The sequence below is a fragment of the Trypanosoma theileri genome (assembly GCF_002087225.1).
Source record: "Trypanosoma theileri isolate Edinburgh chromosome Unknown TM35_Tth_5_V1, whole genome shotgun sequence".
Classification (NCBI taxonomy): Eukaryota; Euglenozoa; class Kinetoplastea; order Trypanosomatida; family Trypanosomatidae; genus Trypanosoma; species Trypanosoma theileri.
This window is the reverse complement of record NW_021639847.1, coordinates 281,620-300,618: the sequence shown is the minus strand read 5'-3', so window position 1 is coordinate 300,618 and position 18,999 is coordinate 281,620. Positions and strand designations below refer to the sequence as shown.

Here is an 18,999-nt window from a genome sequence, read left to right as displayed (position 1 = left end):
TGGGGTTCCCCTGGCCACAACCCCGCGGATTATCGAAGGCCAGGAGCCATTTTGTAGAAACGGTAAGGTGGTTCGGTCTTCTCCTCTGTTGTGCCGGCGGCTTCTTTTTCATTATCGGGGCCGCCTCGGGTATGCATGCCCTTCTTCTTTCGGACCGCCGAAAAATGGAAGCGCCACTTCTGTGATCCAGATGGGTTGAAACCTGGTGAACATTACACCGCAGAGTGAATTTTTAAATTTAGCCGGTCATTCAAGGAGAGGAATTTGCTATACCAAAATGGCGCGGGGAATGTGCAGGCCCCATTGGCGTAATGCAATCCGAAAAAAACTTTTTTACCGGCCCTATGCTGATTTAAAAAAGACATTCAAATCCTCTATATCAGTAATAACTGCATCAAAAGTTATTTAATTTTTTCTTTTTTCTTTTACCAGGGCGGGGGCGGGATGAAACGAGCCATAAAAGGTTCTCTTTTCCAATCATCCCATTCTAATCAACAGTTGAAAAGTGACTTCCGCCGCGAATTCGTTTCCCGACGCTTGCCTTCTCTCTGGGAAGGTTGGATGTGTAGGTTTTCAAAAAAAACCCAATCATTTCCTAAAATATTCATACCAATAAATTGAGGAAAAGAAGGCATCATAAATTTCCAGGCGTAAGAGGCGTCACGTTTCGTTCACAAGCCCTTACAAGAAAAAAAAAAAACACATTATTACAGAAAAAAAAGAAAAAAAAAAAAGAATAAAAACCCACCACAAACTAAACGTATAGAAACCCTTTTATGACCTACGGAAGCTTGGTCATACCACTCGGTGTTCCGAGGAAAAGCGTGTGAAATACATCATTGAAAAAATCTGGGTGGTATTTACAGGCGCGCCGACAATCAGGGCCATAGGTTATTTCTAACAAACTTGGCTCCAGTGTCTTTTGTCCAGACTTAGCGCAGATTGTTTCACGCAACATCGCATCAATACCGTAAATAGCTCGACAACGGCTATGACCAGTATTCTTGAGTCTTACCGCCCCAAGTGCCTCGTTAAGCATTTTTAAAATTTTTGGGTAAACATCAGTTTCCCAAATAGAAGAACCATATCCTTTCGCAGCGTATTCGTTGTTTAATTCTTTAATAAAATCTTTATCATGTAATTGTAGTAATTTTTCTGGATTGGCGTAATTCATTACAGTCCAGTGTTTTTCATAACAGTCAAACCCATCAAGTGCATAATCTTCTAATGCAAAACGCGTCCAGAAAACGTTGTATACATATGCTTCCAAAGGTGTTTCATCTGAAAAGAACGATCGAACAGCCACAATAAATCTTAGATCAAATTTGCGACCACGCAACGTAGCAGTGTTTGCAATATATTTGCAAACCACTTTGGGTCCTGTTTCCATTGCTTTAATTAATGCATCAAGATTAGAAGAAATTGTCATATCAATACTCCGCGCCAAATTTACAGGTTTAGTTATCCATAAATTTGTACCATCTTCATTACGCAAGTGACTCATATGTTCTTGAGAGACTATATTGGTATCATCACCTCCTTGCAACCGCGCTTGTCGTACCATATAATCACCAATAAATTCACGAAGTTGTGAAACCGTGTCATACCCAACTTGATACCAATCTACATATCCCAATGTATTTTGAATAAGTTTTAATAAACCTTGTTTACTTGTAAAAATACGTTCTTCAGGAAATTGTGAGATAAATTTTGCTTTCTGGTAATCATTAGAATCTTCAATAATATCATGCGAAATCCATACCACATCCGCTTCCTCTGGATGATCAACCAATATAAAATTAGACGTATCGGTGAGATTATCAGCAACCAACTCACTATCTGTAAATACACGAAATGGAATTTCAACCTCCGTTTTCACTGATAAAGGCATAGTTTTTTCCTCAGAAGAAAAGTTATTAACATTAACAGAAGTAGTATTTTTTAATATATTCACCAATCGTTGCCATGACTCTACACAGACTTTCTTGGCTTCCACATATGCTTCCTCATTTTTATTTCCATACATAAGTTCCAATGCTTCTTTCCCTCCTGCATTTGCCATTTCTAAAACTGAAACAGCTTTTCGTGTGGCTATTGTACCCTCCTCCATATCCTCAACACACCACATTACAGAAAAGACAGCACCTTTTTCTGGAAAACAAACAGGCATAGGCTCCAATTTCATATTTCCTGTTTCATCTGTCACTATTCGGATAGCACTGCCAACTTCATCATGAATAAACCAGTAACTATCATACTGAGAGTCTCCTGCATCAACTGATGCGGCAAGTCGATAAGAACCAACTTTTTTCCACATATGATCAAAAATAGATTGAACATCCTCTTTTACATTGGTATTAGATAAATTAAGTGAGAGAATATGCCCCAAACGATTTCGAAGCCCTTCATTAGCCTCAAGGTGTTCACGAAACCCACGAAGACGAAAGGTACAGCAATGGTCAACAAGCCAAATATCTTCCTTTGCTCGTAAATCCTTTGTAGAAAGTAAAACATACTCTGTACCATTATTATCACATTCTTTTACTTCTGTTTCTGCCTCTGCATCAGTTTCCCCTTGTGAAACATCAACACTGTCCTCAGAATCTTCATTTGATATCATGGCCAAAGAAAAAGAATCACCGGCGTCGAAAACGTCATCTCGAATTTTTTCAAAAAGTTTATGCTGCAAATGCTCCGGAATATCATGCGCCTTAAACCAACCTTCCAGAATCGCCGAAAAGTTTTTAAACGTATCCATCCAGTCGTAGTTTTTTTTTTTTATTTTCTTTTCTTTTTTGATATAATATAATAAAAATCTCTTTTATTCTTTTCCCCCTTTTTAACCTAACGTTCGCTTGCTTTGTTTAAAGTTTTCTCCCCGCTCAAGTATATATAAATATCTTTTGTAGACTAGAATAATTTGTTAGACGATCTTTTTAATCCTGCAAAAAGTAAAAAAAAAAAGAAAAATAAAGTAACAACAATTAACCCCAACCAATAATAATAACTCTTGCGCTCTTCCTTAAAAGGGAGCCCATATGGAAAAGAAAAAGAAAGAAATTCAATATGGGTAACGAAAAGACATCATCCCCTGCTCCCCCACAAAAAAAAAGCAAAGCAAAGGGGTAATCTTCTACAATAGGAGATAAATTCTTTAAAGCTAAATTTCTTTAAAAGATAAAAAAAAAAAAATTCTTCTACCCCTTTCTCCCTCCCACTCTCTCTCTCTCTTTATTTCTTCTTCACTGTTGCTTTTTTTTTTCTATACAGTCATAAGAAAGGCGGCTACCCCTCCCAAGAGTAGTTTCTCCTGCACTTCTTCATTGCATAAAATATTCAAATCCAAAATATGACTAACTCGTTCCGCATTTGTATAGAGTGGAATTCTGGCTAAGTTTTTAATATTTTGCGCCACTACCCATCCTACTTTTAGATCTGTTTTTAACGCTAGTGAAGATGGAGAACTTGCAGATGCCATTTCCACTTCACCACGTTCATTTAATATAGCTCCCTGCAGTTGAATAGATCCTCCTTTAACTGTAATACCCACTTGAAGATCATGTGTTACCCTACTATCAGGAGAAACCAACAGTGTCAAATCAACAAGTGGTACACCAGCAGTACGTGCTGTAAATATTCTTAACGCGTTAAGAAAAGCTCGTGGTCGTAAAAAGTCTAACAAATCAAAAGGTCCTGCTGACATGGAAAAAGTTATTTTACAATATCCAATCATTGTTACTAATCGATGACGTAATGTTGATAACCATAATGTTGCCTCTCGTGGTCCATCCATAAGTTCAAGCCATCTAAGTGGAACACGACCTCCCATAAGTTCTGTTGCCTCTTCTCTTAACGTTAGTGATGGAATAAGTGTACCATCAATAACAGAACGTAAATTTGTAAAAATATCAGCTACTTCATCAATAATATTGACTAACAAACCCACTTCACTTACAAAGAATACATACATTGGGTCTAGGTCTTTTTCATCTTCAGAAATAACAGGGATATGAGTTTCTACTAAAGATCCATACGCATTCCACATTTCTATTACAGGTCCAAGTAAAGATCTCCAAGTTTCTGTCGTTGTTTTTATTCCAATTTGTGACATATTAGCAAAAGATCTAAGATGTTCTCTTAGTTGAGTGGCCATATGTTCTTTTACCACACGTTCTGCATTGTCTGGTAGACTTAAAATAGAAGGATTATCACTATCAGGGAAATGATCACGAATAAATTGTACAATTTCATTATGAACATTAGTAGATGGAACAAAAATATTTCCATAGAGTTTATTTTTACATGAGGTAAGCATATCATCATTAAATACAAAAGAAATTAATGTCATTAATACTTTCTCATCTGTTTTATTCTCTAATCGTCCACCATAGATACATTCTTGTAATAATCCATGTACAGTTGTCCAATCCATCTTTTCTGAGGAGAGAATACTTAAACTTTCAGCCGCTGATTTTAAATCTGATGATGAAAATTCATAAAATTTTAACCATCCTTGAGGTACATAATTTCTTCTTTCTTGTAAAATAGCATGAAACCATGCTAAACCAAACAATACTTGACATGTTGTTTTCGTTTTATTATTTATAAATGATTCATCCCATATTGTATATGATTGAAGAAGATTTTGTTTTATTCCTGGAGGAGTTTCCACCGTTACTTTCATGGACATTCGAAGTAATACCGTTGGAAAGAGATCATGTGGTTCTGTGGTAATAATAAGACGAAAATCTGGATTTGGAGTTGGCATTGCACTTAATTCCTTCTCAAGTACAGAGGCCCAATCTAATACTAAATGTAAGTTCTTTAAAAAGAGCCAATCTCCTTGAGCTGCACAACGACGAAGATGTAACATGGCATCTTCTGTTTGTCCACCACCTAAAGCAATTTGTACAAAACGTTTTCTTCCTACTAATCGAAATGCAATTTCTTGAACTTCTAAACTTGGATCTGCTCCTCTAGAGGTAATGAGAATAATTGGCATCATAGATTTTCCTTGTCCAAGTATTTCTTCTAATGAAGTAACAGGAACAAGTGTTTCTAGATGTAAAAGGTACATAATAATATGATGAAGAAGATCTGTTAATCTATCTGGTCGGAAAGTATCAATAATAAGTAATTGATCCATTATACTAAAACTTTCATTCTTTACTAAAGTTTCTTCTGGGGCAGATTCACGCATCCAATTAACCCATCGATCTGTATTTTGTAATTCCCACTGTTGCATATGTTTTGACCCAACCTCATCAGAATTAATAGTAATAAGTTTTGTACGGGCTGTCGGTAATGATACCCACGAAGGAATCTTTTCATCACCACTTTTCTTTTCTTCATTCCCCGCATCACTAGAGTTATTATTATTCGTATTATTACTTTTGGCCGCTCCTACCAAAAGATCCCAAAGAGGTTCGGGAAATTTCTCAGGGAAGAGTCCATGAATAAGATGAATACCAAAAAGGAGTCGATCACACTCTAGTAAACCACGACAAACATGGAAAAAACATTTTTGAGCAAAATTTATTGTTAATTCTGATATTTTTTGGTTTACATCTGTTGTTTCTTTATAAGCATCTAAAGATTCAAGAAAAAGACCAACAAAATCATTAAGTCCAAAGTGATACATACGATTTAACTTTTCCATATCCTTTACAAGGAAGAAAATCATAGATCCTTTACTAGCAAAAGGACGATAAACATCACGTTTCTCATCCAATTCCACTTGAAGGGCACGTGATTGCTGTAAAGCTTCTGTAATATTAGAAGCTTGTGTTTTAATATCATTCAGGGCACTAATAAGTGTTGTATTTTCTAATAAATCTCCATGAGAATTGGCAAGATCATTTAATAATCGTACTTCAAGTTTACTCAGTTCTAACTTTAGATTTTCTTCCTTTTTCACCAATTCTACACGTTGTTCTTCAAGTTCTGGACGCTCATGTTGAATAGTCACACCTAATAATTGATTTTCAAGTCCAAATCGGGTAACGGAAAAGTTAACTTCTAATACTAATCCTGCACCACCTGGTGGAAGTAAAAGATCTGTACGACGTGTAAAAAGCATAATACGAAATGTATCTTGCCAATCGACTTGTTTATTACCAACTTGTACAATTCTCTTTGCACCTGCAGATAGTAAATCTTTTCGTAATATAGGGTATAAAATAGGTTCAATACCATCTACATCCATAACGAGAAGGGTTTTACCAAAACGAACAGCAAGTTCTAATGTATGTGCAAAACGTTCATCTTGTACAGATGTAACCTCGGTAATAATATTTTTATTCTTTAAATGTACCTTTACCCATTCAATAGCTTGATTAGCAGGATCAATAATAAGTGGAGTTTGAACAGCATCCAACATTGCAATAGCATTTTCTTGACTAAGATCATCCCCTGGAAGACCTTCACTTTTCCACTCTAGTAAATCACTCTCTGCTCTCATAAATCCTGTTACTGTCTCTACGGAAGTAAAATTAAGACGATTGGACCATTGTTTAAAATATCGTAATCTTATATCTTCTGTTTCTTTTGCAATATAAGTCATAAAAGCAGCTGAAATAATAGCCCGTTTAGGAAGTAAACGATTATTTAATTCAATTTTCTCAATATCTTGAGCCCAACGTGTCTTTTCCGTACTAAGTTTCTCTAATAAATTACAAGCCTTTTCTAATTCCATTTGTGCCTTTTCAAGCGTATCTTTAAGTCTTTCTGCCTCTTTACACTTCTTAGAAAATTCTTTTCGTAATTCTTCCACTGCCTCATCAATACGTTTTAATTTTTTCTTCAATACATGCAACTGTTCTTCTCCTTCTTTTTGATTCTTTTCCAATTGTTGTAATTGTTGACTAAGTGGGGCAATACGTTCTAAAATGGTAGAGTAATCCACCATGGCCTTTACCCAAGCTGCCATAGGTGCCGCCGCAACGGATGCCCGATGAATAACTTCTGGTTTAAAAGATGTGGATTTCTGATTTAATAAACGAGAAACATTTTCACGAATGGCAGGTGTTACTTTCTGCGCATCAAAATCAAGAATTCGTTCTTTCGCCCCCCGTTCGCCAAGGAATTTTCGCATAGATTGCCAAGAAACATCCGTAACTCCAAGTAAAGCTAATACGCCTTCCAGAACATCTCTTACGGGTTCTGGTGGGGCTTTTAAAGATCGAATTTCATTTAATTGTTCACTACGAATAGAATTCACTGCCTCTCGGGCGGCTTCTAATGAAGGTTTAATACCACTAAGTTCATCTTCTACTTTTTGTCGTTTAACAATAATTTCTTCATGTTCATTCTTTAATCGTTCTTGTAATTCAGTGGCACTATCACGTTGTTCTTTGGATTCTTCCATTTTCTTTTGAATTTCTGTTAATGCGTTATCGGCTTCTCGCTGCATGATTTCCACCTGTTCTTTTTTATGTTTCACATCTTTTTGAATCTTTTCTACACTTTCTTCAGCTTCATGTAATTTTGTTAAACCTGCTTGAAGACGTTTAAGATCTATTTCACTATTTTCACTTTTCTTTCGTAATATAGATTCATAGGTTTCCATTAAAATTTGAAATCTACCAGGTGTGGCATCTTTACCAAATCCCTCATGTACAGCAAATAATTCCCGATGAAGATGAAAATTTTTATTACTTGGGTCTTCTTCAATACGTTTGATAATATGATGTAAACGTTTTTTACAAATAGCCCGTGCAGTTTCATTACTCCATGTACCCATCCAAAGTAAATCACAATTACTTAATAATCCAGGATTAGATTGAAGTCTTACTAAAAATAATTCATGTTGATCATCCATACTAAGAACCACACGAAGATTTCGACGTACACGTAATAAAAAGTAAGAATAAATACTTCCAATATATCCTTCACTAGAAGCCTCTTCTCTTAATGGGGTAAACATAGTTTCTAATTCCTCTGGTGAAAATAAACCAGGAATCTCTCCACTACTCACAAGACTATTAATCATTTCAAGAAATCTCTCATCTACAATATTATGTTCATCTAATAAAAGTACTAAATGTTCATTTTGTGTAATAACACGTTGCATAAGTTGTCGTAATTCTTGTCTAAAGTTTTTAATATTATATCCTTGAACCATATTTAATGTCACTACTTCCATACGTAACATATAAGCAGCTAAACAAACAGAATTACGTTTACCCACACCAGGACGACCAACAAGAATAAGACGACCAAATGGACGTGAAAGGACTCGATCTACTCGAGTTAACCATGATAAGGATTCTTGAATAATATGTATATTAAGATGTTTAAATTCACGACTATATCGTACTAAAGCTCTTTCTACTTCTACTGCAATAGTTTCATAAGGAACACCTTTTAATGGTTTAATACCTTTCTTATCTACTTCACTAAACCATGAAACAAACATAATAGGATTAGAATCTTCCTTTGAAGGAGTAGAATAACCAATAGTAGTAAGAGTATCAGAAATAATCTTTTCCGCTCGTCTACGATCTTCTGTACGAGATAAACCATCTGCAAAAGTACAAATAGATTCATATGCTAAAACAGCAGGTAATGTTGTTGTTTGAGTATCCATTGCATACATAAGAAGATTCGTTACACATTTTGTAATACTACGAGGTGTAAATATACAATGTGCCTGTTCTTCTCCTTCAAAACGACGTCTAATTTTATCAAATACAGAAATAACATATTGAGCTAAACCAGCCCCTTTATTATAATCATTTTCTTGACCAATAGATGGACTTTTCAGTAATGCAGAGAAGTAACTTGTATAAATTTGAAGAATACCAGATCTTGAAGGATAGGTCATATATACAATACTTACAATAGAAAGAAGTCGAGGAGTTACTTCATATCTTCCTGCAGATATTGTAGGATCCATACTTGCCACAAATTGAATCTTTTCAATACCTATCCATTCAAGATCACTATTATAAAATCCATTATACATAAATAATTGTAATAAAAAGGCATGAAGTTCTACAGTTCCATACTTATCTGGTTTAGGAAGATTAACATTTTTTAATATCACCACTAATCGTTCACCTTCTTTAGGACGATAAGCATGTCCTGTATTTGTGCTTGCCAATGTACATAACTGTTCTAATTTCTGAATAAGATGTAAAGAAGTGGTTTGGGCACTACAATGAAGAACTGTTGTTCGTACACCTTTAAAATCTTTAACAGATTGTTGAAGAACAATACTTTTTCCACATCCTTCAGGTCCAAGAAGAAAGAGAGGTCTTCCCATTGTATTAGATAAGAGTGGTTTAATAGTAGATAAGAGACGTTGGATATCCGCTGTGTGAATAAGAGCACCACTTTCTACTAAAGTATCAGCTGTAATATTTTCACGTAAATCGGCTGTATGTTCAACTAATCGTTTCTTTTTACGATCGTAATACGTATCTAATGGACGTTTACTAGAGATTGGATTTAAATTACTTTTTTCATACAAAGCGGCTGCAATTTGTTGAGCTCCATTTGGTAATAACATTCCACAAATACCTTGCATAAAAGAAAGTACAAAATCCTCCTCATTCACAGAAGGTAAAACATGCATAAGTGAACATTTTAAAATTCCCATTCGAGTTGTAGAGACTGGAAAGGCTTCTGTCTTTAATGCCTCAAATAAAACAGGAATAATATATTTATTAATAAGTGGAAGAAGAAATTCACGTCTTTCTGGTGTTTCTTTCACAAGGAATGAATGAGATGCCAATTCAAGATCAATATCCCTCTCTGAAAGTAAAATAACACCCATACGAGAAACAGTTGCAGGTGAGGCATAGGTTAAACTATGTGTTTCAAATAAAAAATTAACATTATTCCCAAATTGAATACGAACACCATTAGGAAGTGTTAATAATTTATTATCATCCAATACAGAGTTTAAGGATTCAATCCATTCTGGATCAATATCCCCATCGCAGATAATCCATGGTCTATATTCTCTTGGACACTTCACCACTTCTCTTGCGGCGGCGGAAAGAACACCATCATACCATTCACGTGTATCGGGATCCATATATCCAAGTAACTGTTGCCGCGGCATTGCTTTAGGATTCATCACATGTAAAGGAACTTCAACTCCCAGTGATTGTAACGAACGGCGAAGAATCTGAAAAAGTGTACTTTTCCCACTTCCACTAGGACCAACTAATACCACACCCATTCGTTGTTGTAAAGCTTCATATAATTGCATAACCTTTGCCACTTGTTCTGGAATAAGCGTTAATTGAAGATCTTCTATAGCCTTCTTCACAGCAGTTTCAAGTTCTCCATAACTGATATCATTGGATTTAATATGAGGAAATATACCCATGGTTAAACTTCTAAATACACGTACATCTTCAAAGGCAAGTTTACTAAGCATATTTGTATTAAGGGATTGTAAAATAATTTCTTCTTCTTGTGCTACGGTTATTTCCTTCTCTTTATTATTTAATTTCCACGTTTGCATTAAACTACCTGCTAAACGTAAAACGGCTTTTAGAGAACGTAAACCCCAATCATAATGTTGTTGTCTAGACATTAATTGTCCAGAGAGACGGAAGAGTTCCACAATTTGTTTAGATATACTCTTAGCATGTGTAAACCCTTCTGATAGTAACATGGTAGATGTAATGAGTTCCGCATCTGGAATACTCATTGCCACTTCACGGAATAATTGTTTTAAGTTATCTGGTAATTTTGTTCGTCCACCATATCCTTTTCCTGCAGGGTTAAGAGTAACAAAAATACCAGAATTCCTATTTACCTGAACTGTACGATTTAATAAAGGACATGTACTTTCTCCATTTTTAATGGCTTCTTGAATAATTTGAATCATTTGTGAAATAGCGGAGAGTTGATCAATCTTTAAACGATTAAATTCATCAAAACATCCCCAGGCTCCACATTTTACAATACCTATAAAGATACGACCCATAGCTTTAAAATCAATTCCCTCATCACAGTTAAATACCAATACTTGTCTTCCCATGGCACTTCCAAGAGCTTTCACAGATTCTGTTTTTCCCGTTCCTGCAGGTCCATAGGGATTTCCACCATATCCAAGTTGCATACCTTTTGTTAAGACGAGATAACACTTATCGGTGAGTGGGGTATGAACAAGTTTAGCGGCATTTCCTTGATATTCATATGTATACTCAAAACTGGCATCCATCATTACAACTAAACATTGTTGATTTTCTGAAATATAATAACGTAATTGTTTTTGCCACCACCAAGATTTTACTGTTTTTACTTTTTTCATTTCTAAAAGTTCTACAATTTCAAGTTGATGAATAATATCAAGAATAAGAGCCTTTACTTTTAACATAGTAACCGTATTTGCATCTACAGGGGTTAATGTTAATTGATTAAGGTTTTTCTTTAAGGTTTCCCCTACAGATTGCAGTTGATTGGAAGTAATGGCATTCTCTATGGAAATAGCAAAATGTATTTGTTGGGCTACTTGTAATATCTGCGATGGATACATCTCAATAGTTTCCATAGACATAAGATCTTTTACTTTTACACATTCAAAAAGTAAATCTTGAAGAGTTTCCCGCATACACGCATCTAAGCGTATTAACCATTTTTCCACATCATCTTCTTCTATCGATATATCATTCTTTAATTTTACAGTTTCCTTATCGGCGGAAACCATATGTGTAATGGACTTTTGATCTTCACTAAATAATACAGAATGTATACCCATAAAAAGTTTTTTCAAATGAGTTTGAATAACGGATGGATTTTTACTGTGTCCAAGAATTTCCAACATATCCTCATCACTAATAAAGTAAAAACGAGGAAAACTTTCACGTTTGGTTTCAAGATATTCAATTAACGATTTCTGACATCTCTCAATTTGTTCTAAAATTGTTTTTAATCTATCCACTATATCCGATTGAGAACCAATTGTCATTACACGAGGATCTACTTCTATTTCATGTAAAATAGATACAAATTCCTTATCAACACGTTTAAATCGTGCCTGTTCCTGCGGTAAAGCTCCACGAGCAAAAATAGGTTCTAAATAAGTCCATTTACGTTGAATAGTATTCATTAAGGTAAGAGTTTCATATAAGGTTGCGAGTTTAACTTCCCATCCATTAATTTCATCTGCAAAGTGAGAAAAGAATGGACTATCTTTAAGAGAAAGAATAAGTGCCTGATTCTCACTTACTCCTGTCATGGTTTCTTTCCAATCGGTGATGAGTTTCACCTTTACAGAAGAAGAAGAAGAAGAATTAGTGGAAGTAGTAGTATTATCTGTAGGAGTGATAAGAGTAAAGGTAGATTCTAATGCCCAAACCCGAAGATCTTGTAAGGCATCTCGTATTTGAACTTCTCCTTGTGCTCGTGCGTGAAGATTTTTTAATTCCGGTTCCTTTGTAATGATTTGTTTATAATGATCGATAATATCACCAAATGTCAGTTCAGAACTCTTCATGCCTTTATCAATTTCTAAAAGACGAAACATTTCATTCCAATGTTCCGTCATCATTCCTTCTCCACGTACAAATCGAAGAAGAGGTACACATGTGGTCCATTCCTCTAATAAATTTGAAAGATATTTTATAATAATAAGGCCACTAGAACTCTCTTGAGTTTCTTTTTCACCAGAGGATAATTTCCCTTTCCATTCCGTAATAAAATCATCAAATATATATATATGAGAGCGAAATGTAAGCCAATCTTCTTTACGTAATTCTTCTAAACTTTCCCAGAAGGCATCATATAATTCCCACATCGCGGCTGTTTGCGTCGCATCTTTTATAGTTTCATTTATTTGTTGAAAATTAGGAGGAGGAAGTTTAAAGTATTCACATTTTGATTCTAAATCATTTCCTTGTTTCCTAATATCTTCCAATTCACTATAAAGATCTTTTAATTCCATTAATGCCTTTTTAAAATGATCTAATTTTTTCTCTTCAAAGGCAACAACTAATTGACGTTTTTGCTTTACCCATTTACTTGCAAATCGTTGTCCATCTTTCATATGTTTTTGAATCATCGCATCTAATGAAACCCGCATTTTTGAAACTGAGGCATCTATAATCTTATGATGAGATGCCATCGCCTCCCGTAAATGTTCCCAACGAGATTTCGTCGCTCCTAAATCAATAGAAGTTCCCGATTGTTGTCGTAAAACTTTATTCATTTCTTCTAATTGAGAGAGTTTCGTTTCATACTGAGACATGGTTTCATGAAGTTCATAATATGCCTTATTTGCTTGACCGACTTCATCCATTGTAGTGGGTTGACGTGTAATAACATTAGAAGCATTAAATACAAAAGAATCAATATCTCCAAGCATTCGTTGTAAAGATTTTCGAATAGCATTAATTAATGATTCTTCAAGACGATGTAATTGTTCTTCTATAGTAGCTTTAATGGGAATTGTACTAATCATAAAACAATCAATTTTCATACTATCATCAATAGAATGAAGTTTATTCGTCTGTTCCTTTATAACATTAAACCCTTCTGAGTAATGTTTCATTGTTTTGGCAATAGCTTCTACTAATGTATCCACATCCGGGGCCCCATTCACTCCACAAGCCCCAACTAATACATAAGATCGAAATGCTTTTCGTACACGATTAAGTTTTGCAAAAAGTTCCATTGCTTTCGTATGTACAGTTAAAATACGTTCCTTATTAAATAATGGCATTACCTTATACATTTCATAGGGTCCACCAGACTCTCGTTTAGCCTGAAGACCACGAAATCGTAAAGGAACACCTACAAATTCTCTTAATTTCACATAATAGGCTTCTCGCATAGCTTCAAATGTGGGTTTAAAGTGAACTTGACCTTGTTTAAAGACTAATTCTACTTTAAACTCTTCCATTTTCTCATGAAGAGATTCCAATCCTCGTCTATATTGATACTCCAATACTTTATAGATTTGAGCATCCAAGTGTTCTCGCCATTTCTCACAATGTTCATGACGATGTGTATGGAGAAAGTCTTCAAAGGAACTTCGCATTCCATCCACGGCACTTCTCCATTGATCCATATGCCGAGCTAAATCTACATTATATAAGGCGATGACTTGACTAATAAAATCATAATGAAAACGACGAATCCTACGATTATCATTACTCATAGCATCTACAGCATTTTGAAAACGCATATTTAATCCTTCCAATTCATTATAATTATTGATGGAAATAGAACGAGTATTGGAACCGGTATAAAATAATTGATTACGTGCATGTGTAGAGGCTCCTTCTAACATGGGACGTGTACATTCCATGATTTGTCCTTGAACCATATTATAATTACTAACAATCTGCATTGTACGTGTAGCCGCTTTTACTAATCGTTCACAGGAAGATATCGTTTGTTCCGCCTCTTCACTTAACTGTGAAAAAGAAGAAGAAGATGATTTATTTCCTTCTTGTTCATTATCACCACACCAACTACGAATGGTATGAATTTCTTGCATAAATTGTTTTACACTGGAATGTAATGTACACATCATGTGTTTTTTATCTACAGAGACAATTGTAAAGGCATCGGCAACATCTAATATCTTTTTACACTGTTGTTCCATATTTTGTTTCCATGATGTTAAGACTTCCTGCTCACTTTGTTGAACTTCCTGTAAAATGATTTTGGAAGCTTCCACAACTTTATCAAGTTCCTCTGACATTCCAAATAGTTTTAACGCATTCTCTGTAACTAGTGCACATTCCGTTTGACAACTTTTTGAAATACGTAATAAATGTAATTCATTTGTTGTCCGTCGTCTATTATTTTCATACCTTCCTCGTATTTGTTCTAATTGTTGAATAAGAAAATCTGCAATAGCGACTAAATCTTTTTGTATTCCATTTCGAATCCCATCACGACGAAGTAAGGCTTGATGTTGTTGTAATAAACGAATGGAACTTTCCATTCCCTGTTGTTGTTGTTGTTGTTGTTGAAGACTAAATAATTGTTTCACTCGACCACGTAAATTATCTTCTAGAAAAGAAAACTCCTTCTCAAACTTTGCCATACACTCTGCCCACTGTTCTTCAGAGGTAATTTTATTATCTGTAAGACTTTGGCCTTCAAAGAGAACTTCTGGTGTGATGGAATCCTGTAGTTTTACTTGCATAATCTTTGAGGCACTTTCTAATAATTGTCGAATACGAATCACATCTCTTAATCTTGCAGCAAACCTTTCAAGTATTTCATCATGAAATTTACCCCCATCCCAGTTTTTCCACTCTTCTTTTAATAAAAGACGAACCATCGTATTCCATTCCTTTATAAGAGAAAGTGATTTTTCAAGATGATCCAAATTCATACGCCATGGTCCTTGCCAATCTGAACTCTCCATTAATATTTGACTCTTAATATACTCTCGTAAATCACCAGAGACAATAGAGAGAAGTGAAATAGCATTTACCTTTGTTCGCTCATTATGTGGATTACGATTCCAGTAGGAATGAAGTGCCTTATGTACAATCTTAAGTACTTCTGTTGCCTCTGGTAAAGTAAAGGATTTATAACGCCATTGCGAAGGTAATTCACTTTCAATAGGAGCTGTAGAATAGGAAGATATCGCATTTGCCAAAACACGAAGATCAATCCAAACTTTTATTAATGGTCCTTCATGTGAAAATCCTTGTGTGGTAGATAATGATCCTGCCAGAAAGGATGCATTTTCAATTCCCAATTCCACTCTTTCCGGCATCAATTCCTCTTCCGTACTAGAGAAAACCCGCATACAAATAGATTTTCCCATCAAAACATCCAATCTCACCCCAGTTGGACACATCGCCTTTGGAAAGTGCGTTACCAGTAAAGCCCCTTCCTTCATATCAGAGACCACATCTTTATATAAAACCTCCAGCATGTGTTGGAGATTCAACAGAGAAGACGGGGAATCCAAAGAGTCGGGCATCGTGTCAAGATCCGCCACATCCGCCATAAATTTTCCAAATGGAATAGTGTGCGCCTTCAGTGAAGTGAAGTCCGTCTCGTGTTCCTCACCGGCGAGGCGAAGACTTGTGCGGCCCGTCACTTCCCGCACCATCGCCGTGCAGAGTCGCTGCACTTCATTTCCCCATCGTTCCTCCTCTTCTTTTTCTTTTTCTCCACCGCCTTGTTGTTGAGATTGTTGTTGAGATTGAGATTGTTGTTCAGTGGGGGGAAACTCAAATAAGACGCAGTCATCGCCGCGAGTGATTTGAGAGGCGCCGAAGAGGACCTGCAGGTGTCGCTGGGCCACACTAAATAAAAGGGACTCCACCGCCACCAACCCTGCCCTCTGCATTCTCTCAAACCTTTTTTTTTTTCTTTTTGTTTGTTTTTTTTTTTCTTTTTCTTTTTCTTCTTCTTTGTTGTTGTTGTTGACTATCTTGAAGGTAGTATTGGAAATCTTCTCTTCTCAGTGTACTTCTTTTTTTCTTTTTCTTTCTTTTTTTTCTTTTCTTTGTACTCTTCTTTCTCTCTCTCTTTTCGTGTGTTTACTTGTTTGTATTCTTCTCTTTCCTTTCTTTTTTTCTTTTGCTTGTTTTGATCCCTGTGTTGTATATGTGTGTATGTGTGCTTCTTCTTTCTTTTTTCTTTTCCTTTTCTTTTTTTTTCTTTGATTACACCACCGCGTCTTCTCTCCGTATCCGTAAGAGAAGGCAGTCGATCGTCAAAAAATGTATTTGTTATGCACCGCTACTTCCTCCAACCGTTAAGAGAAAAAAAGAAAAGAAAAAGAGGTAATGGAATAGAAACAATAGCGATAATCAAGAAAATAATAATAATAATAATAATAATAATAATAATAATAATATAAGAGTCATCCATCATGAAATTGATGCAAAGGGGAATAATTGATAGATAAAGAAAGAAAGAAAAAGAAATACATGCCCGTGCGTAATTGAAGGAATTATCTATATATATATATTTATATTCATATATTTCTTGTGGTTCATCTCCACACAAAGGCACTGTTGCAATGTATACACGAACGGAAAAAAAACAGAAAAACAAAAAAAAAAGGTGCTGGTGGGGAGAAAACAAAGAAGAAACAATAGGAGAAATCGGAACAATCATACACACAAAAACAAAGAAAAAAAAAACTATAATAATAACAACAAGAAGAATATAAAAAAAAAAAGGAAATGAAATGTTTGTATACCATGTATACCGTATGCATTTCTCCTCCAGTGTACTGAATCTATTTTAAAACTGGTCTCCAAAGAAATACCATTTCCATTTCTCTTCCTCTTTTTTCTTTTTCCCTTTTCTTTTTTCTTCTCTTTATTTCTTCTTCTTTTTATTTCTTTTTTTTTCCAAATCTTTTCTTCTTCTTCTACTTCTTCTTTATTCATTTCTAACTAGGAGAGCGATCGTCTGTGCTTTGAAGAAGCAAACTGATCAATCCCTTTTCCTGCCCAACCCGACGAAGCCACTCAATAAACATAGTATGCACCTTTCCACGCAATTCATCCGCTAAATCTTTTCGCCCCTCCGCCTCTAATCGCTGATAGGCATCATGCAATTGTTTTGATGTCTCTTGAAAGCGCCGCACACGTCTCTCTAATGCCTCGGCGTACACACGCGGTAGTGGACAGGGATTTGTGCGGGTTGTCACCACCGCACTTGTCTGTGGAGCTACTGGAAAACACAATGGTGTGAACTCATCCGGGGGAAGAACATACTGGGTGGAGGGAAGTCCAACATTCCATAGATTTAGTTTAGGATTAACACCGGAACTGGCTAAATGTTCCTCTAAGGTGGAGTAGTGGGAATTATAAGGGGCAAAGCGAACATTTTCTAATGTATTGGCCCCCTCATGTAAACAAAGCACAGGAGGAGTATTGGTGCAAATAAATATTGTAATATTTCTACATCGACTCACCACAACTGCAGCACATAAAGCAGAAATGGTGCTGTTTTCACAACGATCAATGCATAAAATACCACCAACTGGACCTAATGCCACTGTACAATTTACAAGTTGAGAAAGACGTGTATGTGGTAAATCAGATGTAATATAAAAGCTAGATTGTGCACATTTTTCAATAGTATAGCTAGAAGAAGCTATGGTTTTCATACTATTGCTTGGCATAACTGGATATGGTGGAATATATATAGTTCCACGTAAACCTTTTACAATAACGTTATTACTAAATGGTGAAGATGTCGTACTAGCAGAGAGTTCACTAGCTAGTACTATTCTAGGACGTATAAATTGAGATAAAATGGTGATATCAATAGTCCTCTCTGATCGTGGCCAGAGAAAACTGATACTCGTACCAAATGGCTGTTCAACACCATTTACAAACTCACGAAGAAGAATTCGAAGTTCCTGTGCATCTGCTATAGTTAGACGACCAGGACGAGTAATCGCTACAGCAGAAATATAATCATGTAAATGTTGCCGTACACTACTCATCACATGTTCTTGACTAATATCGCCTAACATGGGTCGTGGTGGGTGTTCCAGAATAAGTTGTGCCAGAAGAAAGATTGTCAGTGCTGGTAAACTTACCTGTCGAGAAGCGGAGGCAACAGGCCAACGAGATTCATCTACAGTTCCTCCCATCTTCTTAAGAAGTGCACGATTTCCATCTTGACGACACTCTGCTAACGATTTATTATTTGTTGTACTTCCATTTACATAGGAAGAGGCCTGTAAACAACTACCCGTTAAGGCATACACCACATCAAATACAGAATACGCCACGGACTCCCGCATGCCAATCACATTCACCGCAATATCCGTCCACATGGCTAATGAGATGGCTGTACTGTTGGGAGATTCCTGTCGTAATTTCATAATCGCAGATGTTGTCAGTCCACTTGGGGTATCCAGTAGAATACCGCAGTTTTGGAAAAGCACCGGGTTTACACAGAAGACCACCTGATTGCTGCTAAGCAGAGAAGTGGCGGAGGCAATATCACCATATCGACCATCGTTCTCACTGTAATATGGACTGGAGGAGTACTTGACAGACATGCGGAAATAGTACTCCTTTTTTTTTTTTTTTT

At 35.8% G+C, this 18,999-nt stretch overlaps 3 protein-coding genes across 3 annotated transcripts; all 3 read right to left on the bottom strand.

Annotated features, from left to right (window-relative positions):
• Positions 1-781: 781 nt before the first annotated feature.
• TM35_000052050 (putative tubulin tyrosine ligase) lies at positions 782-2,758 on the bottom strand (the record flags this gene model as incomplete). Its single annotated transcript, XM_029022860.1, has 1 exon — positions 782-2,758. One exon carries the CDS (start codon positions 2,756-2,758, stop codon positions 782-784), a length of 1,977 nt encoding a protein of 658 aa, XP_028885675.1.
• Positions 2,759-3,262: 504 nt separating this feature from the next.
• TM35_000052040 (putative dynein heavy chain) lies at positions 3,263-16,282 on the bottom strand (the record flags this gene model as incomplete). Its single annotated transcript, XM_029022859.1, has 1 exon — positions 3,263-16,282. The coding sequence occupies one exon, from the start codon at positions 16,280-16,282 to the stop codon at positions 3,263-3,265; it is 13,020 nt and encodes a 4,339-aa protein (XP_028885674.1).
• A 1,056-nt stretch (positions 16,283-17,338) lies between these two features.
• On the bottom strand, positions 17,339-18,967 carry TM35_000052030 (putative tubulin binding cofactor c; the record flags this gene model as incomplete). Its single annotated transcript, XM_029022858.1, has 1 exon — positions 17,339-18,967. The coding sequence occupies one exon, from the start codon at positions 18,965-18,967 to the stop codon at positions 17,339-17,341; it is 1,629 nt and encodes a 542-aa protein (XP_028885673.1).
• Between the last annotated feature and the right edge of the window lie 32 nt (positions 18,968-18,999).